Below are 25,217 nucleotides of genomic sequence, written 5' to 3'. Positions count from 1 at the left end.
TCTTTTGACATAATCAGTCAGTAACACTACTCTGATCAGAAGACAGCACAGTGTGGCTGAACCAAAAGGCACAAAGGGAAGAGTTCTCAACTCCAAGGATTCAAAGATGTCCAGCCTGCCTGTCCTCAGAATGGAATAAAAAACTGAGAGCTGGGTGGGAATCTGGATCCACAGAAAGATCTCTCTCTGATGCAGCTACCCCAAGGGTGAAAAATTAGGAGAATCCCTGTTTAGCACAGTATTTAATTACCTAAAGGGAAAACCATGTAAATAGACTTTAAGAGACACACTTGATAATAAATCTATTACAAAAGGCAATGTACTTTTGAATTTATTATCTGACCTCCCTGCTGAGCATTCCCCTGCAGCTGCAGGATAAAATAAATTGGTCTAGCTAAAGAAACTGTAGGAAACATTTGAATATTCTCTGTTCTGAAATATAAACCTGTGATACTTCTGACCATCTCTTTCAAATTGAGAATGGCACAGTCATGGTGGACAGATCAAGACATTAAGAATTTCACTGGAAGAGAGGACTGCAAAGGGGAGTAGACCCTGGACAAGACCCTTACATTGGAAGTGCAAAAGAGTGGTCTTGCTAAAATTAGCTAGAATTTAAAAAAAAAGGAACAACCCAACCTTCATTAAAACACTCTCCTGGGAAATGTGCCACATATGACTACTTAAAGGAACTGGTTTTGCTTAGAAATGCAGCCAAGTTCCCATATTTCTGAAAGATTAAGGACTTTTTTATCCTTTATGTCTGCATTTTTTTTCTTTTCCTTTCTTTTTCTTTTAAAAAGCCTTCATAAGAAACCTAGCATGGAGAGGTGACTTCAGTGCACGGCAGATGGACACCACACCGTTCATTAAAGCAGACAAATAAAGGGCTCATCCCGTAAAGCAGCTGAGCACCAGCACTTTTTCTGTTAGCTCTAGAAAAGCTTCCGGCTTGCAGCACTTAACACAACTGAACTGTGGAGGCCATTATTCCTAAGGTTTAAATCCAGCCTGAGTCTCTCTCACTTCATTAATGTTTGGTCTGGGCAAAGGAAGACCTGGTCTGCACAAATCCTTGGAACCTGACAGCCTCATTGCTTTCCCTTGCACTACAGCACCTGAAGAAGAAGCCCCAGCACTCTCTATACTATTATTTATTGTAAAATACATGTAATGTTATCAATAAACCCTGTGCCCTACACCCACGGGAGGAGATGTTCCCTGAGCCTAAATGTTGGCAATCTAATTATGGTGCGTTGAGAAAATCTCATGTTCACCTCAGAACTTTACAACAATGATACTAATAAAAATTAAACCACTGTTCAAGTGACAGTACCCATACATTTTAGACTGAAAGTGTGACAGGTAAGATTTGATGAGACACATTCGGCAGCGTACCAGAGCCAAGTTCTGAAACAGAGGACTATCAACATCGTGTCTGCAGAAAAGCAGATATACAGTCATCTCTCACTTGCAGACACAAACTAGCAGATGGTTTGCAAAGCCAGGAAAGTGAACTTCAAGCACCCATTCTGTCTTTTACAACTTCACAGACGTGAGTTTTGCATGCAAAAAATGCATGTGTACATCATTAACAGATGCAGGTCCTAACTCTTCCACTTTGATTATTTCATTTTAACTCCTTTGTTTCTGATGCCTTTCAAAAAGGAGCACAATGACTTCTCACTGTTTATTCAAGATCTTGAAGGAAAATTATTCCTGGTGGGTCTTGAGCTCCCCCCATTGACTTCTCACTATTAGCTAACATCCAGGCCTCATTCTAATGCTCCACTACTGTCCAGACAAGCTATTCTGGATGGGATGTTGAATCTTTACAACAAAGATATGATTTCCTCTTCTGTGTGTATGCTCGCTGTATTTTAGTTATACCACTGCTAACAGAAGTTATTGCTCTGCCCAGCCCTTCTTGGAGAGTGCTGCCACTCAGCTGAAGAGCTTATTTACCTCTTCCTTTAGGTTTCTCCCTGAGCTCTTCTCCCTCACTCGCTGGCCAAAGTCTCGTGTGACCTGAAAGGCTCTCCCTCTCTCAGAAGTGGAGCCCAGGGTTATTTCACACTCTATTATGCGCACCATCCACACTCCAATGAGCTGATGGTAATACACTTAATGGTGCCAAAGTTTATGATTGTACCAGAAGACTTTTGATATCATTTGCCATGAACACTAGTCTATGAACTCTGAGCTGCAGGCCATCCACATGTCACCTGAATGACTGGCTAACAAATCAGCCTCCAGCATGGCTCAGGCTCCACTAAGTCTCCATTGTCAGTGTTGACAAAGGGCATAACCATGCTCATGGCTAAGGACTTTGGCTGTCTCCTGGTTTATGACCAATTTCTATGGTAATTCAAGAAGAGTCAGTTGTTATTTTCTTTCTGAAGAAATAACCAGCCTCTCTTCTTCCTTTTACCTATGAAATACCTGTGGCTTTGGGGAGATCTGGAGCTCCTTCTCCAAAACAAGAAATGGAGTTTGAAAATGCAGTACCTTTATTCCCCTCCTGGTGCAGATAGATTAAGTTCCCAGAAGATCAGTGAAGGCACTGGAATAATGTGAGAAAGATTGAGGCCACGGTTTAGGCCTTTTGTCACTTTCTTGATCTTTAAGACATATTCTCTACTCCTTCTTAGCTATGTTATGCATTCTAGATGCAGCAACCTTAGAGAATACCCTTCATAGATCCTCAATGGAATACAGAAATGGAGATAGGTCATACTCTTTCTTTTCCTGTCCTGTGACATGTAGACTGTGTCAGGGAACAAAGGGATATGGCTGGAGGAAACTCTCTGAGTATTCTTCACTGTTACATTGACTCCCTTCAGTAGCATCAGGGCTCGTGGCTATTTGAATGCACCTGAGGAATGGGAGCAAGCCCAAGTGACAAATCAATTTTAGGCAAAAGGATGGCTAAAGATTTTCACACTCTTGTGCTTAAAACACTTTCCTGGTTCTTTTCTACCAGCCATTTCTTCTTTCCTCCAAATATCTTCTTGCAAACAACTTCATTTAGAAATGCTTCCAATATCTGCTTTCTGCATCAACTTATCTTTTGGAGCCTTTTTTTATGGAGAGATTGTTTTACTCCATGTTTCTCAGAACAGTGCGTAAAGTATGGGATCAGACCTCTGCAATGCCAAGAGCCCTCTAGTCCTGTGTAACAGCTGAGGAAATGTTGCATATTCTATTCTATTCTATTCTATTCTATTCTATTCTATTCTATTCTATTCTATTCTATTCATAAACCTCCCCTACCCATTTCTACCTCAATGCTTTCCCATAGCACACTATGCTACATCATTAAGAATTATTTTATGTGGCTTGGTTTTTACTAATCCTCAGACTAAGCTGAGTAATGCCTAGGAGAGGACTGCCTTAATGAGAGAGTTTATATTAGAGAAAGCAGATCAAGGCCTTTTATGTGGAAGGTGGGAAGCTTTGTACAGCTGCTGACTGGCCTGCAGGGAGACACAGTTCAAGCAAGCATGCTTAAACCTTTATTAAACAAGTCTTTCACAGTTCTATGCTTGAAAAAATTTCCTGTTTCTTTCCACATGCCACTTGCCCCTCCCTCAAAATCTCTTCTTGCAAACCACTTCGTTCATAAATGTTTGTAGCATTTCTGCTGTTTCAAGTATTTTGACATAGTCTCCTAGTGAGTGGAATGGTTGCCCAAACAGCTCTAGTTAACCCCTTACATCGATTCCCAGCACACTTGAAGAGCAAGATCCTGAGAGCTGAGTATGATCTGTATTCTGTGGGAGAAAAACACTCACAGAACAGAAGACAGATTCAGGGCCTAGTCTGTCATCAATAATCAGGGCCATTATAAGCTCTTGGAGTGCACAGGTAGGACACTAATGTGGCAATCCCTTCATCTCTAGAACCAAGCAGTCATTTTCTCTCTTCTTTCTCCAGAGGTCAATCCTTTCCTTTTCTCTCAGCCATCTACAGTGACTGAAAGCAAAGCTAAGCAATACACTGCCATCACAGTGCTTCCGTATCACCCATCTGTGTTGCAAGTTGACATTGTCCCCCCATCCATTCTTCACAGAATCATATAACTACAGAATGATTTGGGTTGGAAGGGACATTTAAAGCTCATCTACTCCAACTCCCCTGCAATGAGCAGAAACATCTTCAACTAGATCAGGTCAATCAGAGGCCCATCCAGCCTGAGCTGGAATGTTTCCAGGGATGGGGCATCTACCACTTCTCTGGGTAACCTGTTCCACGACACTCATTGTAAAAAGTTTCTTCCTTATATCTAGTCTGAATCTACCCTCTTTTAGTTTAAAACCATTACCCCATTCTTGCTCTAAGGTAAGAGTGATGATAATAACCAACAGCAGAGAGCGCACAGGGGGGAAAATAAACTTTCAAGTGGCATAATTTGCCTTGGATATTTATTCCTCATGGAACATGGCACATTGCCATCAGTGTTGAGTGTGCCAAAAGAAAAAGATATTTTGAATATTTATTCCTTCCTCTGACCTTTCTGGAGCCGATGGATGTTTATATTGGAGAAAGCAGACCAAGTTGAATATGAAAACCTACCAACCTTTAGACAGTGGTACAAACCTTTGAGCTTGTGATATTAATTCCTGTAAGAATACTAAGGGTAGTCATGTTTCTCACACAGAGTCTGAGAAGGAGAGAGAATAATTAGCCAAAGCTAGGAACCAAAGAAGCAGTTTTGGCTGGACAATGAACAAAGTACAGTGAGTAGGTCTGGCCCCTGCATGTTATGTCAAGTCTTAGTAGCTGCAGGTACTGTATACACTTTCCTACATGCTGATACTGAAATAAAAGGCTGCAAAACTTGGGCTTATTTTGCTCTGTGAGGAGTGTAGAAACACTCTTAGTCTAGAACTCTTTCATGGCCAACATTCAAATAAATGCAATATACAATTTTTCAGGCTCATTGGGCAGTGAACACCATACATATGCATGATCAAAAATGAATTAAGCAAGTTAATTGTCACCCACCAGGCCCATTTTTATCACTGGTGGCATTACAGCTTTTATATGTAGTTATTTTTAGCATTAGTAAATAGCAGTAGGACTGGTCTGTGGCAGGCGTGGGAGGGAGCACTGGACTCCATTACGTGCTTTGTTAAAAACTTCTACTGAACCTTATGAAATCATTTGTCTCTGTGATTTCCTCACCTATGGAAAATAATTCTTGTCACGCAGGAGGTTGCAAGGTTTGATTTAATACCACGAGTGAAGTTCTTGGATGTTGCACCAGGACAACCCCTTATGATCGCTCACACTAAGCTGTTGCAGCAATCGGCAAACACGGGGTCGCTCTGCAGGGAGATGACCGAGTTCTTGGGATCTCGGCACCCTTCCCAGCACTCCCCAGCCAAAACCCTGCCGAAGGAGAGCAGTAACCAGACAGGATTCCTCCTGTGCCCTGATACAGGATCTTTCCATTGTTCTGGCCAGGAAACATCCCCTTCCAGCTTTCGGTCCTGACAATTACTAGGATTCTTGGGAAGAAAACAGTCTGCAATAAGCAGTACCAGATGCTTCAGCATCCCCTTCCTTTAACTTCGGAATGTGTAAGAAGAGGGAACTGGTTTCTACTGACTTGTGTTCTCAAGCCACAATCCATTTTATTACATAATCCATTTATTATCTGTGTAGAGGACACCCAAGGGGCAGGTGAAGGCAGGGGAGGGAGGCTCCTCCCCCCTTCTAGAAAGCAGCTTTTATCTCCCAGACTTCGCCCTAACTCAGAGGGCACCGAGGGAGGACAAGCCCAGGGGCCCTGGGGCCATCGCCGATTGTTCTAGACCGGGGCATGGGGCGATCCGGGCCGGACGGTCCGTGAGTGGGGAAAGAATGACCCCCGCGCCAGCCCCAGCTCCAGGCTGTCCGTTCCAGCCGCTCCCTGCTGGCACTGTCCCTTCTCCACAGCCCCGGAGACACAGTAAAATGCCCGGACCTGCGGCCGCCCCGCCCGGCACTGGCCCGGGCCCAGCCCAGCGCCGTCCTCACACCGCCCGGGCCGCGCGCCCGCCCCGCTCATGCGCGGTCCCGCCTCCCTCCTTCTGGCTCATTCCATTCGTTGCAGAGGGGAGGGCGGGTTAAACAGCGCAAGTTTAACACTCTCTAGAACGCCTTTAGGTGAACAGTAACGCTTCTCCTTCTGACACGAAAGTACTTTTATTACTTTACAACGACTCATAGGGAACGTGTCTGAAATGCAGGGCGGAAAGCCCTTCTCGGCGTGTTGCTCACCCCCGCTCCCTGCGGGTGGGCCGGCCCGGCTCGTCCCCCCGCCCGGCGCGGAAGGGGCGGGGCGCGGCCGAGGGTCAGCGCGGCCGGCGCGGGGAAGGCGCCGCTGCCCGCCCGCCTGAGCCGGCCCGCCATGGCCCCGCCGCCGGGACAGACCCCGCTCCCCGACTGGGACGGGCTGAAGCTCCGCGTGCGGACCCTCATCGCCTCCCACCGCGTCATGATCTTCAGCAAGAGCTACTGCCCGTACTGCAACAAGGTGAGGCGGCGGCGGGAGCGGGCTCGGCGCGGTCCCCCCGCGGGCCCTCCTTCCTTCTGGGGTACATGGGGACACACCTGCTCCGGGAGCGCCCCGGGCGGAGAAGGGCGCAGGGGAGCGGGGCTGAGCTCAGGCTGTGTGGGGATGGGGTTTGGAGCGTGCAGAGGGTAGCGCTGTGCCCGTTCCTCTGGAGCACCACGTGCCAGCCCTTGGAAACCGCTTACCAGGCGTGAAACGAGGCAAAGATCCCGACTGGCGTCCTTGGTAGTTCTTCTCCCTTTGCCACGCGGGTAGGTGGATGTGTGGAGAGTTCTGATCAGCTTCTGTAGCTGCTTCTCGAAGCTCAGGGTGCTGGATGCCTTCCTTTCTCCCTGGAAATTTGGGTACCCCGTTGGCGTTCAGCTTGGACAAAGCTGCGTCCCAGGAAAGGGTTGTTTTCTGCTCTTTCTAAATTTCAGGGAGAAGGTTGACTGTATAGCAAGTTTAAGTTCTAAATGCTCGCTATGATGTGTGTTTAAAAAAAAAAAAAGGCACTCTTGGTTAATTGTGACGTTTAGAGAAAAATATCTTTTTAGCCCTGGTTGCTCATCAGTATCACAGGGTGGTTATAACTGCTGAGCCAGACTAATTAAATAAACCCAGGGCCTTCATTAGAATTTTACAATACCAACACACTGGCCATAGACCATACAGAATGTGGGTGTTTGTAGGCATTGGGATTCTTAGATGTTTGCAAAGGGCATGTTATGAAATTTTAGTTAAATCCCACATTGCCATATTTCATGTGACCGTGGTGGGAAAACATAATTGGAACTGTGGGATCGAGTCCTGGTGTTCCTCAACGGAACTGACAACCAGGAAAATACTCTGAAGCCTCACTCCCACGTGTAGGTTGGGTTTAGTTCCGGGAGCTCTTGTGGGGGAGGAAATGTTATGACCCTCTTGTAAAAAACTTATATGAGTATATTGTATCTCGCTTAAAACTTAATTGAGGTTTTGGGAAAGGAAGCTTCTGTGTATGAGAGGATAGACAAAACCAATGCCTCCTCTCTAACTATGTTTTGGCAGATAGTACAGCATATTAGGCAGCTCAAATCCTTCTAAAATTTACTTAACAATTTACTCACTGGAAGTTTTGTTAAATGAAATGTTGGAGTCTTGCTCCAGTCTATTCCAGTTGACAGAAATGTTACCTTTTGTTGCGGAGAAATCTTCTTGAGGACTTCAGTGCTGCCCATTTAGAAATACTTAGTCATTCCTGTCTGTATTGCCCTGTTTGCTTTTACTGATTATGATTGCAAGTCTTGATGCTCATGGCACTCAGTCCAGTGGTTTTGAGATCATGCAATGGCACAGTAACTTTTTAAGCCTTGGACCTTTTTCCTTCATCTGTTCCTGGTGTTGCAGTAGGTCTAGGCTAAGGCAATGAGCTTGAGGGGAAAAAAGACTTAATTGTAGTAATTAAATTCCAGATTGTTTTTTCCTGCATTTGTTCAGACCTTCTTCATTAGGCAGGATTATTTGCTTCAGGGAAGCAGTCAGATATGAGGAATATTATTTTTATTGTCTTGCAAAGGGGAAGAATGAATATTGGGAGTAGGAGGGCCCTCTCTCATGGCCCTTTCTAGGAGGTAGAGTTGAAAGACCTGTTATGAATTTTTGTGAAGGAACAGGTGACAAATGGGGCGGGGGGAAGAGGAGCTGACTGGTAGGCAGATTTCCTTGGCTTATGTTTCTGTTTGGAGTGGAAGAGAAAGGTAATATAATGAAGAAAACTTGTAGCAGAGGTATAGATTGCAGACAGAAAATTAGAAGAAGAAAGTTTGAGAGAATGAAGCCTCACATGAGACATCAAGTGATAAAACAGAGAAATATCTTCCACACTATGGGTATTAACAACTCCCACTGAAGAGTTAGAAATTAGTGAAAGGAATGGGAAAACAATGGGTAATGCAGCATTCTTGCTAGCTGATCTAGTCTGTAGAATTAATGAAGTGGATATAATTTGAAAGTGTAGTTACAGCTTGGGTACTTAGCCTGTAATCACATAGTTCTGAGTTCTTAAAGACAGATATGAATAGTGTGCATTGTGTCTGTCTTTTACTGTGGATAGCTGTTAGCAATGTGCTTTTGGTAGGATTAATTGAAAAACTGAAGATGATTAGCACAAGTGCAGAGAACACTCATGCTCTAAAAAGGACCTAATTTGGGGGATGGAAAGAATTCTTTATTTCAAATGGAGGTAGCTGTGCTGGAAGAAAATTAAGATTTGTTCTTTTCTTCAGAAACAGCACTGCAAATAAATTCTGTAAGTGAATTAAATAGTTGATTGTATTCAGTTTAGCTAGTAACATGACTTGGCAATTGTGCAGTTGTTCTTCTGCAAATGCAATTTATTGTTCAATTGGTTTAACAAGACAGTGGTGGTAGAATTACGTGTTTGTCATAACAACTTGGCTGTTTTTTAATTTCTTAGCACCCAGAGAAGATACTAAGCAAGATAGAAATGCATGAAGAAAACATAGGTTTTTCTAGCATGAAAAAATGGCAAGTCTGAACACTGTGATATGTTGAAATTTGAGGAGCAACAACTGTGATTGCATAGAAGTTGCTGTTTATTTCAGTTATATTTTATGCTCTTACAGATGATGTTCTCAGTCCTAGGGAGTTCTGGTCAATTCAGCTGTAGCTATTATGAAATGTTAGCTAATACATGGAACAGCAGACTTAGGACATACCATTACTACTTTTATGGTATGAAACTTGTTTCAAACCTGCTTAGCTACCCTAGTGACAGCATCTCCAGGAACAGTTTTCTAAAGTTAGGCCAATTTCTCAGTTTCAGAGAAATTATCTACTGCTAAATAATATTTGGAAGTGTTTCTAGTCTATCACTTCTTGTGAAAACTGGAGTTTAGTAGGTAGGTGAGGCCTTTGCATTGGTGAGAAGGGAAATAAATTGTTATATGAGTGACCATGCAACCTAGTATCTCATTCCAGACACTTAAAGAAATTACAGTTTTAGGGTAGGGCTGTATGGAAGAAAATCTGCCAGTATGCTGCTGGAGTTTCCAGCACTGTGTGAGACCAGAATTTCTTCACCTGAGTTTCTATTAGTTTTATTGAGTTAAAAGTTTTCAGTGGATTTTTTTTTTTCATTAGTTGATCTAATAACTTCTTTGATTTCCTTTTAATTTTGGCTTGTACAGTGTCAGGTTCTCTGGTTATGTTCCATAGGGAGGTTTACTTTTCATTTCAAAATTGTTTTCTGGAAAAAGCAGTTGTTGCTGAGTGCTCCAGTGAGTATTTCTGAGAAATCATTTCCTCTTCACCTTATCTAGATATTACTCATGATTAGTGTATGTTTATCTTTCTGCTCCTAATCATTTCCTTTTCCAAACTGAAGTAATCTATTATCTCTTGCGTGCATTGAAGATTTTGTAACTGCTCATGCTTGTTACTGTTCTTTCTTTCAGTTTCATTAGCACAACTATAATCTGTTCATAAGTATAAAGTGCAATAGCTACTTCTAATCAGGATGCGGACTTCTGATTTTTGTTCTCTTTACTACATATCTTCAGAGAATAAAGGTGGCCTAAATGCCTTAAATCTGTCCTTTCTTGAGTGTAATCCTTTCTTGTTATACTAATGTTCTGTCCTGTCCTCCCTCCTGCCAGCTGCTGTTTCAATGTTTTGGTAAAGTTTTTTTTTAAAAAAAAAACAAACAAACAAACTAATGAAATCTTGCCTGTTACTCTGCTACTTTGCTGCAAACTAGACTAGCAGCCAAGTAGCTAATTTTGTGACTTCCCTCCAGATTCTTAACTTACCACATCCTAGTAGTAATCTCTTTAAGTTCTGCTTTTTAGATCTTTCATGGCATTCAGCTTGGGCTTAATAACGGCAGATGCAGAGTGGAGGTCTGGAGCAGTTACACTGCTGTTTTCTTTTCGTTCAGCCTGTAGCCATAATCATTCCAGGAAGCAAGCCTGAAGGTAATGGGGAGCTTAGGACCAAAGTTTTTAGGTCACCTAGGTGGGTAGAGGACTAAGTGTCTCACACACTGGATGTGTGAAGGAAGAGCTCAGTTTGTTGAACCTTAAGAAGGCTGAGGAGGAATTTTAGTTACTGTCCTCAACTGTTAAGATGACCAGACTCTTCTCAGAGTTGAGAAGTGAAAGGATAAGGACCAATAGACATAAGTTGCAGTGGGAGATACTCCAGTGAGATCGAAGTTCTTTACTGTGAGGATGGTCAAACACTGAACCAGCCCAGAGATGTTCTGGTGTCTCTGTCCTTGTGGATGTTCAGAATGAGGGGACAGTGCCTAAGCAACGTGATCAGCGTTTGCATTTTGGCTCTGCTTTGAGCAGGGAGTTGGCACAGATGACCTGCAAAGGTCCCTTACAACTTCAATTATTCTGTAACTGTAGAACCAATACAATCAATTGTACAAACAGAGCTTATTTTTGTATGTTGTGGTTGATACATGATAGGGTAAGAAGCTCACTATGTGGTTGGTACCGAATACAAAATCTTCCTGTTTGTATAAAGCTGAAACTTTGTCAGAAAGCACTGGAATACTCAGTCTTCAGCATAGTAACAGCATGGATCACAGCAACATTAAAAACATTTTTATTCATCATGTGCTTGACATCTTTAAACTTAATCTAATAATCTTGTGACTCAGCATACTCTTAATGAAGCACTGTCAGTAAATTTGAGGTTCATCAGAAAGCTGGTTGTAAAATGTTCAGACTCCATGCTGGCAAGTGGATCCATCATACAGGCATTTAGTGATTCTTGCTAGAGCTGTTTTCACATTCAAATAATTATGATTAAAGCAGATTTATTTTTTTAATGCGTAGTCTTACAATATTTATTTGCACAGGCATGTCTGCAAATTATATTTCAAAGGAGTAAATACTGCTGTATGTAATGCATCCTGTGCTGTGAGGTATGGAATAGAATCATAGAATCAGCTGGATTGGAAGGGACCTCCAAGATCATCAAGTCCAACCCTTGATCCACTACTGCCATGGTTACCAGCCCATGGCACTGATGCCACATCCAGTCTCATCTAAAAACCTCCAGGGATGGAGAATCCACCACTTCCCTGGGCAGCCCATTCCAATGCCTGATTGCCCTTTCTGTAAAGAATTTCTTCCTAATATCTAACCTAAGCCTCCCCTGGCACAGCTTAAGACCATGCCGTCTTGTCTTGCTGGTAGTTGCCTGGGAGATGGCATTGTCCTTCTGGAAAGACAATTCACAATTTGAATACTGAGAGTTTAATAAATAATGCTACTGTAAAAATCTTGTTTCTAAAAGGCTACCTGGTTTGAATCTGGTAATGGTACATTCTGTCCATCCAGAACTGAGGTTAGAAAAACACCCAGTTGAGTACACTTGGGAAGTATTACAATCTTCTGCAGCTTTTTGTAATACCAGATTTTTTTTATTTTCTTGAGAATGTTTTGTTTTGCATGTTATCCTCTACTCCCTTCTTCTGCTTTCTTTTTTTCTGTAATACTACCAAAGAATCTTGCTGCTGCTTTATCTCTTTGTTTTTCCTCATGGCAGCCACTTCGATGGCTTTTGGTATGTCAGGGATGCAGGAGTCTGCAGCTAAGGAAACTGTGTGTAGAAACTTTTCCTTATGTAACGAAACTTTTCTCAGAAGGTTAAATAGCCTGGCTTTAAGTGCAAAACATAAAGTAGTGCCAAACTTTAGCAAAGCTACCTAGAGCCCAGCCCTCAGAGCATAGTGACTGAGACTTAGAGGTTCCCTGTGTATGTCCAACAGTCAGTTCTACCCTGAGCTGAGTGTCAGATGTTGAGAAAGCTTTGCACTGGCCTCGTGTCTGTTTGTGTTGCAGGTGAAGGAACTCTTCCACTCCATGCGTGTGGAGTACTATGCTTTGGAGCTTGATGTGACTGGTGAGTAGGAGAAAGAAAATCCAGCACGTGCTGTTTAATGTAACTAAAAATGGATGACTGTGCATGATTCCTTAAGCTGTCTTGAACTAACCAAAGGATGTATAAAAACAATTAAAATATATTTTAATATATGTGCAGAGATAGAAGTAATTAGTCTTCAGTGTGGATTTTAAAAAAGGATGTGTTTTTAGTAGAACTGAAATTTTTTTAACTGTAAAAATGAGCAATTGATAGAGGATGTGAGATCTGATTTCTCTACAAGGAGCTCTGTCTTTTGGGAAAAAGCTTGTGGTATTATTTCCTACTTCTGTTTCTGTTGTGGCTTTGGATGAGTTGTTAATGTTTGACGTGGTATTTGGGTGACCTTCATTGGGAAAGTTGCTGAGTCACTGCAAGAAAGGGTAAATTCTAGTACCTTGGCTGCTGCTAGTTTGAGGTGGGGTTTTTTTAAAGTCCAAGCTACTTTAGTTTTAGGATATGTGCAGTGCCTTATGCATATATGTACAGGGTGCATGTAGATTTGAATGTAGTTTTAGGAACAAGTAGTTTCTTGCATGATTCTTAGTAAACTCTTAGTTGCACTGTTTGTAAGCTGTTGAATATGTATTATCAATTTTTTTTCTGTACAAAACTTAAGTTTCCAATTTTTTTTTTCTCTAAAGTTCTAATGCCTTTTTGAAGTGTTTTTGTCTCAATGTTTGGGAGAAATGTACATGTTTATTCATTTCTTCATAGTTTTTACTTTTTATTCAATTTGTGGTACTGTGAAGTAATTATAGCCCAAGATATGCAAAGTACAATGCACAACCCTTTTTTATTTTTTTTACCCTGGAATTCCTCATAATTAATAATGTATTTCCCTTGCAATTGCTCAGATGACTGATACAAAATAGATGGGGTCTTGGAATAAAAAGATTTTAGTCAAAGCGATTACTGTAAATGCTCATTCTCACATTTACTGCCAAGAGATCCAAATTGAGCCTGTGTGTAGGTACTAATGATTCAGATGACAAGTCAGGTCAAGCAATGATCATTTTAAAACTGGAAAGTTTCAGACATTGTGGTGGGTAGAAAAAGTCTGAAGGTAGCTTTAGGGTAAGTAAAAAAGCATGTTCATACTTCCCTTCTGCATATTCTCATAATTCAGAGCTGCTGGGCAAAATTATGTGCATGAATACAGAACACACTCCAAAACCAGACAGCTCTCGGGAAAGAAAAGCTGTCTGTGTGATCTCCTGTGATAGCTGGAAAAGAATTTTTGTGTAGTACTAAGTGTGACACTGTCAGGAAGAGATCAATAAGAATCCAGGAAATACAAGGACTAAACTCATTCTGTAGAATTATGGCTTGAAACACCAATATAACCTCTGTATGTAAGCATGCTCTTTTGACAAGTAGTTTCTGAAGACTTGCTTATGTTCAGGAAACCTGCAAATGTGATGTTTATAACAGAATTGTTTTCTTGGCAGGCCTATGGTGTATCACAGTCCAAACCTTTAATACTTCAGATTGTTTTAAAAGCTCTCTTCCTGAAAATTGTTCATAATGTACCCGTTCCTTTTATTCTTAGATGATGGGGCCAGTATTCAGCAAGTGTTGGCAGAGTTAACTAATCAGAGGACAGTGCCTAATGTATTTGTCAATGGAACTCACATAGGTGGCTGTGATGCAACATTCCAGGTAACTTAACTTTAAAAATCAGATAGAAGTAGACAAGACTGAGTGAATTTGCTGTTTGATCATAGTTAAATTTTGTGTGATCTATTAGACTGGGTGTTCTAGCTCAGAGGAATTAATGTGACTCAGCTACTGTTTGCTCAAAAATGTGCGTGCTAATTTGATTTTTTTTTTTCCTCTCAGGCTTATCAGGATGGATCACTGCAGAAACTTCTTGGGGATAGCAAAGATACAGAACCCTATGAATATGACCTCATTATCATTGGTGGTGGCTCAGGTGGACTTGCATGTTCCAAGGTATGTCATGAAAATTTCATTGAAGAGCAGGTTGTATGTAAAACTTCTTCAAAAGCTAATCTGTCAATTATATTACTATAAAACAGTGTATATTTGGATGAGTATTACTGTTCAGCTTGTTAATTAATGAACCAGTAGTGGTGCTCACTCAGGAGATAATGGTCTGTGTGGACCAGTTTCTAGCCAATGTCTATTCAGTTCTTAATCCTAATAGCAGGTTTTAGTTTTCTGACTGAGGGTGGAACCATATGTTTTTTAAGTACATTTTCATGTGTAGTACACAGGCACTTTAACACTTCCAGACAGTAATCTGGAAAACTTAAAGGCTACTCTTGAAGACTTTTAACACTTTAGGATACAGAATCATCAATCACCTGAAATGAAGTGCCTTCAGCTGTCACTTCTTGTCATCCATGAACATGCCCAGTCAGTCCCGCCCTCTTAAGGGAAAAGAGAGCTAACAGCATAAATATTTCTTTGGGTGAGGTAGAAGAGTATCACAGGCTCATAAGTCCATCTCTTACCTTTTTCAGGTCATGGGTTTTAACAGCATAGGATGATGTGGATGCAGCATTGAACATATAAGCAGACATTCAAAGTTTGGAAGAAAGTAATAGTTTCTGAGGAATTTCAGTTTTTCTCTAGTGAAGGAGATAAAAGATATGATATGATATATGATAATGAGACTAACTAGTAAAGATAGTAAAGAAGCCTTCTATTAGTGCTGAGTGTATCATGAACATAAATGACTGGACAGGCCTTCTTGGTTGAGTAACACTGACTGGTCATTTCCATCTTTTGTAGGAAGCCGCTGCCTTGGGAAAGAAAGTAATGGTATTGGATTATGTTGTTCCAACACCTCTTGGAACCACGTGGGGTAAGCTTCTGTTATCGTGTATTTTATGATGCTCAAGTACCAGTGATACATACTGAGATGTTATATATTATGGATTTGTGCTCTTAGAAATTGAGGCTAAATTCCTGTAATTCTGGTACCCAGATAACAAAAGGAGTTGTTTTCCTGACATGCCTGCTGCCTTTCTGGATAGTTCTTGCTGTTTTGTGCATTGCTGACTCTGTTCTTTGTCAAATGTTCTAGTTTTGATCACTTTCAAATAGTGTCTGGGTGGTGTGTGTTCACTGGTTCTATTTTGTGGACAACTGCCTTTGGAACAGTGACTACATGCCTATATACGTCTCACCTTTCCATAATTAAAGACACCTGCTGTCTGACCTTATTAGTGATATTTGAAGTTTAGAATGAGTGAGGAACTTCATTGGTGAAATTTTATTGAGTTGAGGAATGAATGTGCTTTTGTAGCTACTATGTCAAACACATGCATGTTTCAAATTCCTCATAATAACTGATAGTAAACTCTAGGAACTCTGGGCTTTCTGCCTTGCTTACTTGCCAACTTGACCAAAATCTTAAGCATTGTGGAATAAGTAACCTGGGTCTGTGTTTAAGATATACTGTACCCATCTTGGTTCAGTGAGTCTGGTCACTTCTTAAACTGAATCCAAATTTATAAGCTTAGTGTGCTCATTGTATTTTAAAATGTCTCTTGCAACAGAAATTTCATGTTACTTGTGTGACTCTAGCAAACTTCACCAACTGATGTATGGGTGATTATATAAAGCACATAATAGGAAAATCATAAATGTCCTGTTTTTGGAAACAATAACGTGGTTCTTTCCATTTTAGGACTTGGTGGCACGTGTGTAAATGTAGGTTGCATTCCTAAGAAGCTAATGCATCAAGCAGCACTTCTGGGCCAGGCACTCCAAGATTCAAGGAAATACGGGTGGCAGTATGAAGAACAAGGTTAGTGAGAACAGGGAGGGCAGCCTGAGACTGTACAGATGAAATGCTGAGCTCAAGACCGTTCTTGTACTTTGGACTCAGTAAATTAGAAGCAGAATTCAGTAGTTTTCTTAGGTGAATCAGAAGGCATCCTCGTTCTTGAGTCATAAAAACCTTTAGGGTTGAAAGTTAATTGTGTTTTGCTCCCTATATTATCTGAAATAAATGAAAGAACTTCTAGAATGCGCTTATTTCAGATAGTAGCAAGTCAAGTAAATATTAACATAGTAGAACAAGACCTTAATAATTATCCTCATTACTGATAATGATGTTTTCTTAGCATGATATATAGCGAATAAGGGTTTTTTTAAGGGTTCACTGCACTTTTATTTCTTTAAATATGAAATTAATGTCTTATTTCAGTTAAACACAACTGGGAGATCATGGTAGAAGCAATTCAGAACTACATTGGTTCTTTAAACTGGGGCTATCGAGTGTCCTTGAGAGAAAAGTCTGTGACATACCTCAATTCTTACGGAGAATTCGTTGAACCACACAAAATTAAGGTATGCACTGCATTTAAAAGACTTAATTGGGAGGAAAAACTTGTGTTCTAAAACTGCCTTTTGAAATCCAGCACAGAAAAGGCTTCATTTTAACATTACCAGCTTAGGTCAACTGAAGTTAAAAACTCATTTGTGAAATAAATTATTGATTTAAATAATTATTGTACTTTAGTACATTCCACAGTGTTTGCAAACCTAGTAACTGTTACATAAGAGTAATGTGGATATCTTTAAACCTGTGTCTTGCAAGAATAGAGTAAGGTGGTCTCAGTCTCTAACTTCATGACTGAGTTCAGCAGCCTGACTGAGGAGGGGGAAAAAAAGAATAACTGTATGATTTTGCAACTTGGAAAACCTTCATACTAAAGCATAAAAACTACTGAAATTAAATTCAGATTAAGCACTTGCGTAACGGCACTGCTGGAACCTTATGCTGTATCAGCATACAAATTAAACTGTCAGTTTTGCAAGACAAAGCATGTGCTGGCAATCTTGCTGTACTGTAGCAAGGTTAACCTAGAAAAGTGCATATTGAAGGCAACTGTAGTGTTCAGTGGGTGTAATTGTCTGTTTTCAATATCAAGGCTGAACTGCAAGTGTTTCAAACCCAGAGACCAGCAGTGAAAGATAGTAGTGTGTTCAATGTACCTCATGTACCAACTGTTGTAGTGTCCAGGCATGCAGGTCATCTACTTAAGTGTCCTTAGTCAATAAATGAAGTAGAAAAGAAAGATTTCCAGCAGGAGGTTGGACTAGATGACCTTCTGTGGTCTTTTCCAACCTGAATTATCTGTTGACTCAATGGGGGGGAAGTTTCCCTTTGTCTGGGTTGGAAAATAACTAAAGAGCAAGAATGAAGGTCAGATTTTGGGAGAGAAAGACCAAGGGTCTCTAGAGGTTAAATTAGTTTGAATTCACTTAAGGTTGGATCTTAGGCTCTCTGAAATCATTCAACTAGTTTAATTTTTTAATTTCTGCATTAGCCTAAGAACTAATTGATATTATTCTGTCATTAGCATTATGTTGGCCTTTTACTGGGAGGGGCAGAGAGGGTCTTAATTTGTTATGGCTTTTTATAACCTGACAGTGAAGTTGTTACAAATAGTTCAATATAAATGAGTAGTTGAAATGGACAGGATTCAAAAAGTAACTGGTTTTATGTGCTCTAATGTGAGAAAAGCCTGATAAAAGTCTGTTGTTTAAACCTGTTGTTCTTCAATGACCTGTGCGGCATCTCTAAATGCATTAGATCTTGTTTCAAACCGCTTGTTCTTCATTCTTAAACATAGTTTTTATTTTAAAACTTGTGAAAAAGACTGTCTTAACTGCATCTTTATCAACAGGCAACTAATAGAAAAGGACAAGTAACCTATCACACAGCAGAGACTTTTGTCCTGGCAACAGGAGAAAGGCCTAGATATCCGGGTATCCCTGGAGATAAAGAATTCTGTATTACAAGGTGAGATTAAAAAGGTATAATAGACTGAACTTTGTCTGCTCTAGTGTTTGCAAAGACAAACAAGCTTGTGTTGGAAGAACCTTGTAACTTGCACTTTTCTTTTCAGCGATGACCTCTTCTCCCTGCCTTACTGTCCTGGCAAAACTCTAGTTGTGGGTGCTTCCTACGTGGCTCTGGAGTGTGCAGGATTTCTTGCTGGTCTGGGTCTGGATGTGACGGTGATGGTGCGTTCCATCCTTCTGCGGGGCTTTGACCAAGAAATGGCCGAAAAAGTGGGTGCTCACATGGAAACACACGGCGTGAAGTTCATCAGGAAGTTTGTACCTGTTCAGGCAAGTGCTCTCTTTAGGTTTCCTCTCTCCACACAAGGTTACTTTGAACAGCGCACGTAACATGCAGGTGTTGTCTGGGAAGGCTTTGGCTCTCTGCAGAAATAAATGTTTTACAAGGCTAAGCCGTTGAGTGATAGATTAGTAGGTCAAGGCTTGAAGTGACTGTAAATGATCTCTGCTCTGTGGGTCGTTCTAAGCTTACAATAATTTGCACAGGTTGAACAGCTGGAGCAAGGCATGCCAGGAAGGCTGAAAGTGACGGCAAAGTCTACTGAGGGAGCGGAAATCTTTGAAGGAGAATATAACACTGTAAGCATTTCTGACTTTGAAATAACTGAATATAGATACGTGTGAAAATGTACAAAAATACTGTTTTTCTTGAACAACTTCTAAAGGGAAATTCTGCTTGAAAAATCTAAATTACCGGTGTAGAAAAAATATGTGAAAATTCAATATTCATCTTCACTTGAACCCTGTCTGCAGAATGGGTGAAAGAAACTTTGTGCCTGGAATTTAGTTCCTATGAACAGTTGCTTCTGGTTTTGTTCTGAAAGTACTGTTTTGCTGTTTGTTGCATCTCTGAAACAAATTGCACATGGGGAAGACTAAACTGTTGGTGGCTTCTGAAAAAAATTTTGAAAAAGTCACTTCATTCATATGCTTCAGTTTTTTCAGTAGAAGACCAAAGGAAGTGTTATGTTATGCTTCTCTTGCATGAAGTTATTGTATTTAATTTTGGGTTTTGTTTTTAGGTTTTGATAGCCATTGGTCGTGACGCATGTACCAGAAATATTGGTTTAGACACGATTGGTGTCAAAATCAATGAGAAGTGAGTATTGCTCAACTCCCTTAAACCACTGAATGCAAGGATTTTTTAACTCTTTAACAATACCTACTGGTACTGATGGATTTTTATCTTTTTTTTAATGGTCTTATACCTGGCATTTATGTGAAACTTTAAAACCTTTTTTGAAGTGAAAAAAGGCATAAGCATATTCAATAAAATGTTCTCAGCAGTTGGAATAACACCTTTGTGGCAGAGCTCCTCCCCTCTGTTTTTTTGCCAAGCTCTGAGGAGGGTTGTAATACTGAATTCTGTTCTCTTCTGTTTGTTTTAAAGGAATGGGAAAGTACCTGTAAATGATGAAGAACAAACCAATGTGCCTTATGTTTATGCTATTGGGGATATCTTGGATGGAAAGCTTGAACTTACCCCGGTTGCCATTCAGGCAGGGAGACTGCTGGCCCGCAGGCTGTATGGGGGTAGTTCCAGAAAGGTAAAGCTGTAAGCATACATCTTCAACTTATTTCTATGCTTTTTGCCTCAAAATTGCATGAGTTGATTTGTCCACTTGTCTGTGGGCTCTGCAAGTGTTTTGTAAAAAAGAAAAAAAGTGCTAATACAACTTTTTCTGTTATGAAATGTATAGAACTTGTATAGTCTAAATATGGTTTTTTATTTTTAGTGTGACTATATCAACGTACCAACGACAGTGTTTACTCCTTTAGAGTATGGCAGCTGTGGGTTTCCTGAAGAAAGAGCCATAGAAGAATTTGGAAAGGAAAACTTGGAGGTAAGAGCATTCAAGAATCATTTAACTTGTAGCTTGAGAGTGGTTTTTCTTGGGCCTTGCTGCTTTACTCCCAAGGCATAGTGTTAAAACAAGATTAGAAGGTTAGCAAGATAGGTAGAACTGTTTTGGCAGTGTTTTCATCTGGCTAATAAGATACTGAATTCACAGAAACCCAGGACTGGACTTAATACCATTAGAATTGCACGTAGCTGTTTGCAGGCAGCTGAGAAGTATTTGACCTCAGGAGGCCAAACCTGGGTTGCAAAACTGTTACTTGTTGTCATGAATTAAAGACTTTCTGCCGAAGTATACCAAACTCCTGAGGTGAACTGGCTGTTTTCTGCTGGTTTTCTATGCTTGAATTGGTAATCAATTTTTTCCTGACCTTATCATATGACTGTAGGAGTGTTGGGCATAACTTCCATGTTCTACAGTAGTTTCTGGCTTCTGCACTTCCCTGGGGGGTTTCATTAAAGCTGCTTACATGTCTTGTGTTTAACTCTTTATGTCTTTGAAATCACTTGGCATTATTTAACTCCTGCTGTTAACTATTCTGCAGAATAGGTTTAAACTTACAGTAACTGGTTATTAACTTCACACTTCTCTTTCTGGAAGTACGATCTTAAATCCTGTGTATCTGTTGCTGTTTTAATCAAGTATTTAAACAGAGGTACATGGTTTGGGTCAAGTCTTCTGCTGACTTTTGGAGGATGGCCTCTGTGGGCTGGATGAAACAGAACTTACTGTCTTGTCTAGTTTATGTAATAAACATTTAGTGGGCTTAATGTCAAACCACCTATTTATAAAGATACTAAAAATTAGAATTATGTCTGACTGAATTAATTTGTGAAATTCTAATGCTCTTTTTCTTGTCATTCTCCCAGGTTTATCACAGTTTGTTCTGGCCACTTGAATGGACAGTACCAGGCAGAGATAACAATACCTGTTATGCAAAGGTTATCTGCAATAAACAGGACAATGTAAGTAGTGGGCTGGAATGGATATGCTGAGTGTATTCTTGAAATCTTTTTAGACAGGCCAAAAGACTAAGATCTTTTATTTGGCCTGCCTGAGGCCAGCTCTACCCAATCTGTTAACATAAGTAATTGTTTTAAAAGGGCTGATCAATTTGGAGGGAGCTGATGGTTTTGTTTAGGGTTTTGCATATTTTTTTCTTTGTTTAGCAACTGTTTGAGCAAATGGTGGCTTTGTACATTACAAAACTTCACCCTGAATTGTTATTTGATAGATTTGTGAAGAAATTTGCCAGAGTTTTTCTTCCAAGTGAGTTTTGAGTAACTGTGCCACCTGGTGTCTTGCTTTAGATTTCTGGACCTTGTGGTTTTTGTCCCTTGAGAAGTGCAGTTTTGCATGTTTCATAGAAACCTGGAAAATATGTGGTTGGTCCTTGAAAACTGATGAGATACAGGAATTTTCAGTGATTAACAGGTTCTTGTTGTGGCAAAAGTACCAATACTGTCTGATACTTTTTCCCAAAGCTATCTGGGAGAACAGACAAAGAAGGAATGATATGAAACAGCATGGCTTTTAAACTAAGAGGAAGTAAGCCTCATTCTTTTTTCTAATTAGTCCACCTAACACTTTCTCAAAGACTGCAAAAAGGCTCAAAGTTCTGATTTATTGGAGTGTCATTGGAAAGAATCCTAATTAAAATAACGCAATGGAAGGAGGGACTTTATTTAGATTTTATATTAAAGGTTTTTTTCCTAGGATGCTGGAGGAGAATGTAAGGTAAATAGTGTATTAAAGTTACTCATTGTGAGGAATTTGTATCCTCTCTTGCAAATCATGGCCAGACCTGAAGGTGTAGGAACATCCTGGGAAAATGTTTTAAACCACAGCTTGTATGCTTCTTGATAAACAATTCAGGAAACAAATTGAAACAAACCACACCCATTTTTAGCTTGTTGCCTACTGCCATCAGTCTAGATCTGGCTAAAGACAAAGTTCAATGCTATGTTTTCTTTTTTTCTCTTGTTAACTGCTTTGGGAGGGAGGGAACAGCCAGTGAAAGCTCTCCAATATAAACAGTATAAAATCTGACCCAATTTCAACATCGATAAATAATATTAAATCTGAATGTACTAAAGATACTGTATATCTATAAAATCATAAAAATGATAAAACTAGAATGTATTCAGTTTTACACAACATCTTTGATTAAGTGCTGAGTAATCATTTTAAAACTTATTTCATTGTGCTACACTGGACTGGAAAGAACTGCAGATCTACTTCATTTAAGTAGTTAATTTTTTGTTAAAGGCTCTGCTATTGACCTGCTTCCATAACATACATTTCCAGTGTAGAGGGAGTTACATACTAGAGCTTTTGTTGCACTTTGCCTTGTACTAACTCCTGTTCTTCTCTCATGTGTTGTAAAGAATCGTGTGATAGGACTTCATGTTCTTGGGCCCAATGCTGGTGAAGTGACCCAAGGTTTTGCTGCTGCAATAAAATGTGGTCTCACCAAAGAACTGCTTGATGAAACAATTGGTATCCATCCCACTTGTGCAGAGGTAAGGAAAGGTCAAGGCACAGCTTGATTTAAAAACTGCTTTTGAAGACCATTTAGATGCAAGGAAAAACAACAACATTGTGTTTTGAGGTTTATTTAGTATTTGTTTAGCTCCTAACCATAAGATACTGACACATGATAGGAAACATGTTAATTGTGCTCTACAACCTGTTTTCTGTTTTAATAGTTCAAAGAAATGTAGCATTGTTACTTTACAAGAGGAGACCAGTAGCCATGTGGATGATAATGCAGACAACAGTAAATAAGCAGTTCTTTTGATCTGTTACAGGTGTTCACTACAATGGATATTACAAAGGCCTCGGGACAAGACATCACTCAGAAGGGCTGCTGAGGTTAAACCTGCTGTTTTACATGTTTCCATGTTGTTCACACTCGGTTCTGGGGAAGCTCTAATACATCCAACTGCTTTGCAGCAAAGTAAACATTTGCATCAGTACCACTGTGAGTACTGCAGCTGGGAGTGGTGCCTTGGAGAGCCTTCCTCAGTAAGTTGTGTTGCACGTGGAAACAGTAATACAGCAAGAAAATCTTGGACTGTAAATCCTGGCTTTGCTTGGAATTAGCACTGTGGTGCTTTTTTGACGTTCTAGCTCGGAACCTTCTTGTGAGGTGAGCTACGACTGATGGCTCCATGCAAGGTTGGGAGATCCTTCCTCTAGTCACGTGACTGAACTCCTCCTGAAGGAAATTCTTAAATTGCACAATTTAAAGCTGATGCTTCTAGGTTCCAGTGTCTTGTACAAATGCTTGAAATAGAAGACAAATATATAATTGAATGATTCTTGCCAACAGTTTACAGTTGACAGATTTATCTTTTTGATGAATTTTGTTATACTTAGTTGTATGTTCAGTTGAGACAAGATGGCACAAATAGAATGCAGTGTTGAACAGTGCAGTTCAAGCACTAGTCTCCCACCTCAACCAGTCTAAAACTTCAAAGTAGCATGAGACATTGCTGTTGTTCCCATTCATAGTTGTTTGACCTCAGGTGAGGACATGTCTTTAAAATAAAAATTTGAGTTGTAGGCATCTTGTGTGTCAGGGCTGAAGAGCATAAGTGCAAGACCTTGTCAATTTGCCCAAATCTGGTTTCAGCTCTGTAACTTAAAACCTTACAGAACCCACAACTGTAAGTCTGTGCTCTTAAGTGGAGTACTAAAGTCTTTGGGAAGCAGACTCTGCCCTACTAATACAGTAGGTGCCTGCCCGTGATGGTAGTTAAGCACTGTCTAGAACTGCTTTCTGAATCATGTGTGGCAGCACAGAACAATGGCCTGGTGTGCTTTGTGTAGTGTTGTGTACAGTCAGTACTCTGAAGCTTTCTTCCACCCCTGGCATACTGTTCTGGGGGAATTGTGCTTGAATTTGACTCTTAGTTTTGTCCAAAGGGATGTTTTGAAAGACTATTTCTGAACATTGTATGATAGTAAACAGTTTTTAACTATTTAATCTGTGATGTACCATGGAATTTGAAGTTCAATAAACAATGAATACAACACACTGTGGTGTCTGACCTCATGGTTTATGTTGCCCGAGATTTTATTGTGCTTCAATTATGTTGTTTATCCCATGCAGTACCAAAACCTCTAGAGTTGTGCATACTGTAATCTTTTAAATGGAGAAACAAGTTGTCTTGTCACACCTGGGGACTTGCTCAAGAAATCCAACATGCTTCTATTTTTGTTATACAGAATTCTCTCAGACTAAGAGAACAATTTTATACCACTTCTGTATATTCCATAAGATCCTAAATACCTATGTTATATCATTTAACTACAACACAACTCAGAGATGCTCAGTAGAATCTAGTTAGAGTGTGAGCAACAACTCTTGCTGGTGTTCAAATGTAATAACTCTTGGATACTTTAGGTTTTGCTGGGGGGGGGGGCTGTAGTACTGAAAAATACTTTCATTTGACTATGAACACACTGAGCTGCTGGTGTTGCTTTGCTGCAGAGTTCTGGGGAGTTACTTGTTCTGGTCTCATTGGCTAGAGCCACATCTTGCTGTCACTTCTGCAGCAGTGACCCTTAGAGTGGTACTGCCAAAATGTTGTGTGTCTGAAAGTTTGCCTCAGTACATTTGGTGTTATAGTTTGGAGTAAAGTAGGTGCAACAGTAGTGTAAAACTGAGTTGCAGTGGATGAACCAAAGACTCATCTGAGCTGTTGTAAAAAGTCAGGGGAGGTGAGTGTGGATGAGGGTGGACAGCTGGGAGCAGGTAATATGATGGAGACTTTGTGAAATCTAAATGGCTGGAATGAAACTTAGTGAACAGTGAAGTGTTCAGAAGGCTTTATATCAGCAGAAACTGACCCAGAGTGGCAAAGTATACCTGGTGTGACCCTGCTGGAAGGGAGTGAAGGAGGAAGCCAAGTCGATGAATGATAAGTCCTGAATTTACTATTAGTAAGCACTAATTGAGTTTTATTTCAAATTCAGATTTGATTTGCAGGTTCATGTTAATTGATCAATAATTACCACTTACA

The 25,217-nt window shown here is 40.3% G+C and overlaps 1 protein-coding gene across 1 annotated transcript; it reads left to right on the top strand.

Annotated features, from left to right (window-relative positions):
• The first annotated feature begins 6,319 nt into the window (after positions 1-6,319).
• Positions 6,320-24,229, top strand: TXNRD3 (thioredoxin reductase 3). The gene is made up of 16 exons (XM_051788919.1): positions 6,320-6,523; positions 12,403-12,463; positions 14,034-14,143; positions 14,324-14,437; positions 15,242-15,314; positions 16,143-16,262; positions 16,665-16,807; positions 18,151-18,266; positions 18,373-18,598; positions 18,815-18,907; positions 19,351-19,427; positions 19,719-19,875; positions 20,065-20,172; positions 21,057-21,152; positions 22,575-22,709; positions 22,998-24,229. The coding sequence occupies exons 1-16, from the start codon at positions 6,398-6,400 to the stop codon at positions 23,058-23,060; spliced, it is 1,818 nt and encodes a 605-aa protein (XP_051644879.1). The 5' UTR covers positions 6,320-6,397; the 3' UTR covers positions 23,061-24,229.
• The last annotated feature ends 988 nt before the right edge of the window (positions 24,230-25,217 follow it).

Source organism: Manacus candei, unplaced genomic scaffold (assembly GCF_025592945.1).
Source record: "Manacus candei isolate 608988 ecotype Guabito, Panama unplaced genomic scaffold, ASM2559294v1 h1tg000025l, whole genome shotgun sequence".
NCBI lineage: Eukaryota > Metazoa > Chordata > Aves > Passeriformes > Pipridae > Manacus > Manacus candei.
Note: the sequence above shows the minus strand (reverse complement) of the source record. Positions and strands in the feature narration are given on the sequence as shown.

Excerpts from the sequence above, each read along its gene's own strand:
- TXNRD3 (XM_051788919.1), top strand. The coding sequence starts at position 6,398 with ATGGCCCCGCCGCCGGGACAGACCCCGCTCCCCGACTGGGACGGGCTG. Across the intron at positions 19,876-20,064 it reads ATGGGGGTAGTTCCAGAAAG|TGTGACTATATCAACGTACC; the intron begins GTAAAGCTGTAA and ends TTTTATTTTTAG. Across the intron at positions 22,710-22,997 it reads TCCATCCCACTTGTGCAGAG|GTGTTCACTACAATGGATAT; the intron begins GTAAGGAAAGGT and ends GATCTGTTACAG.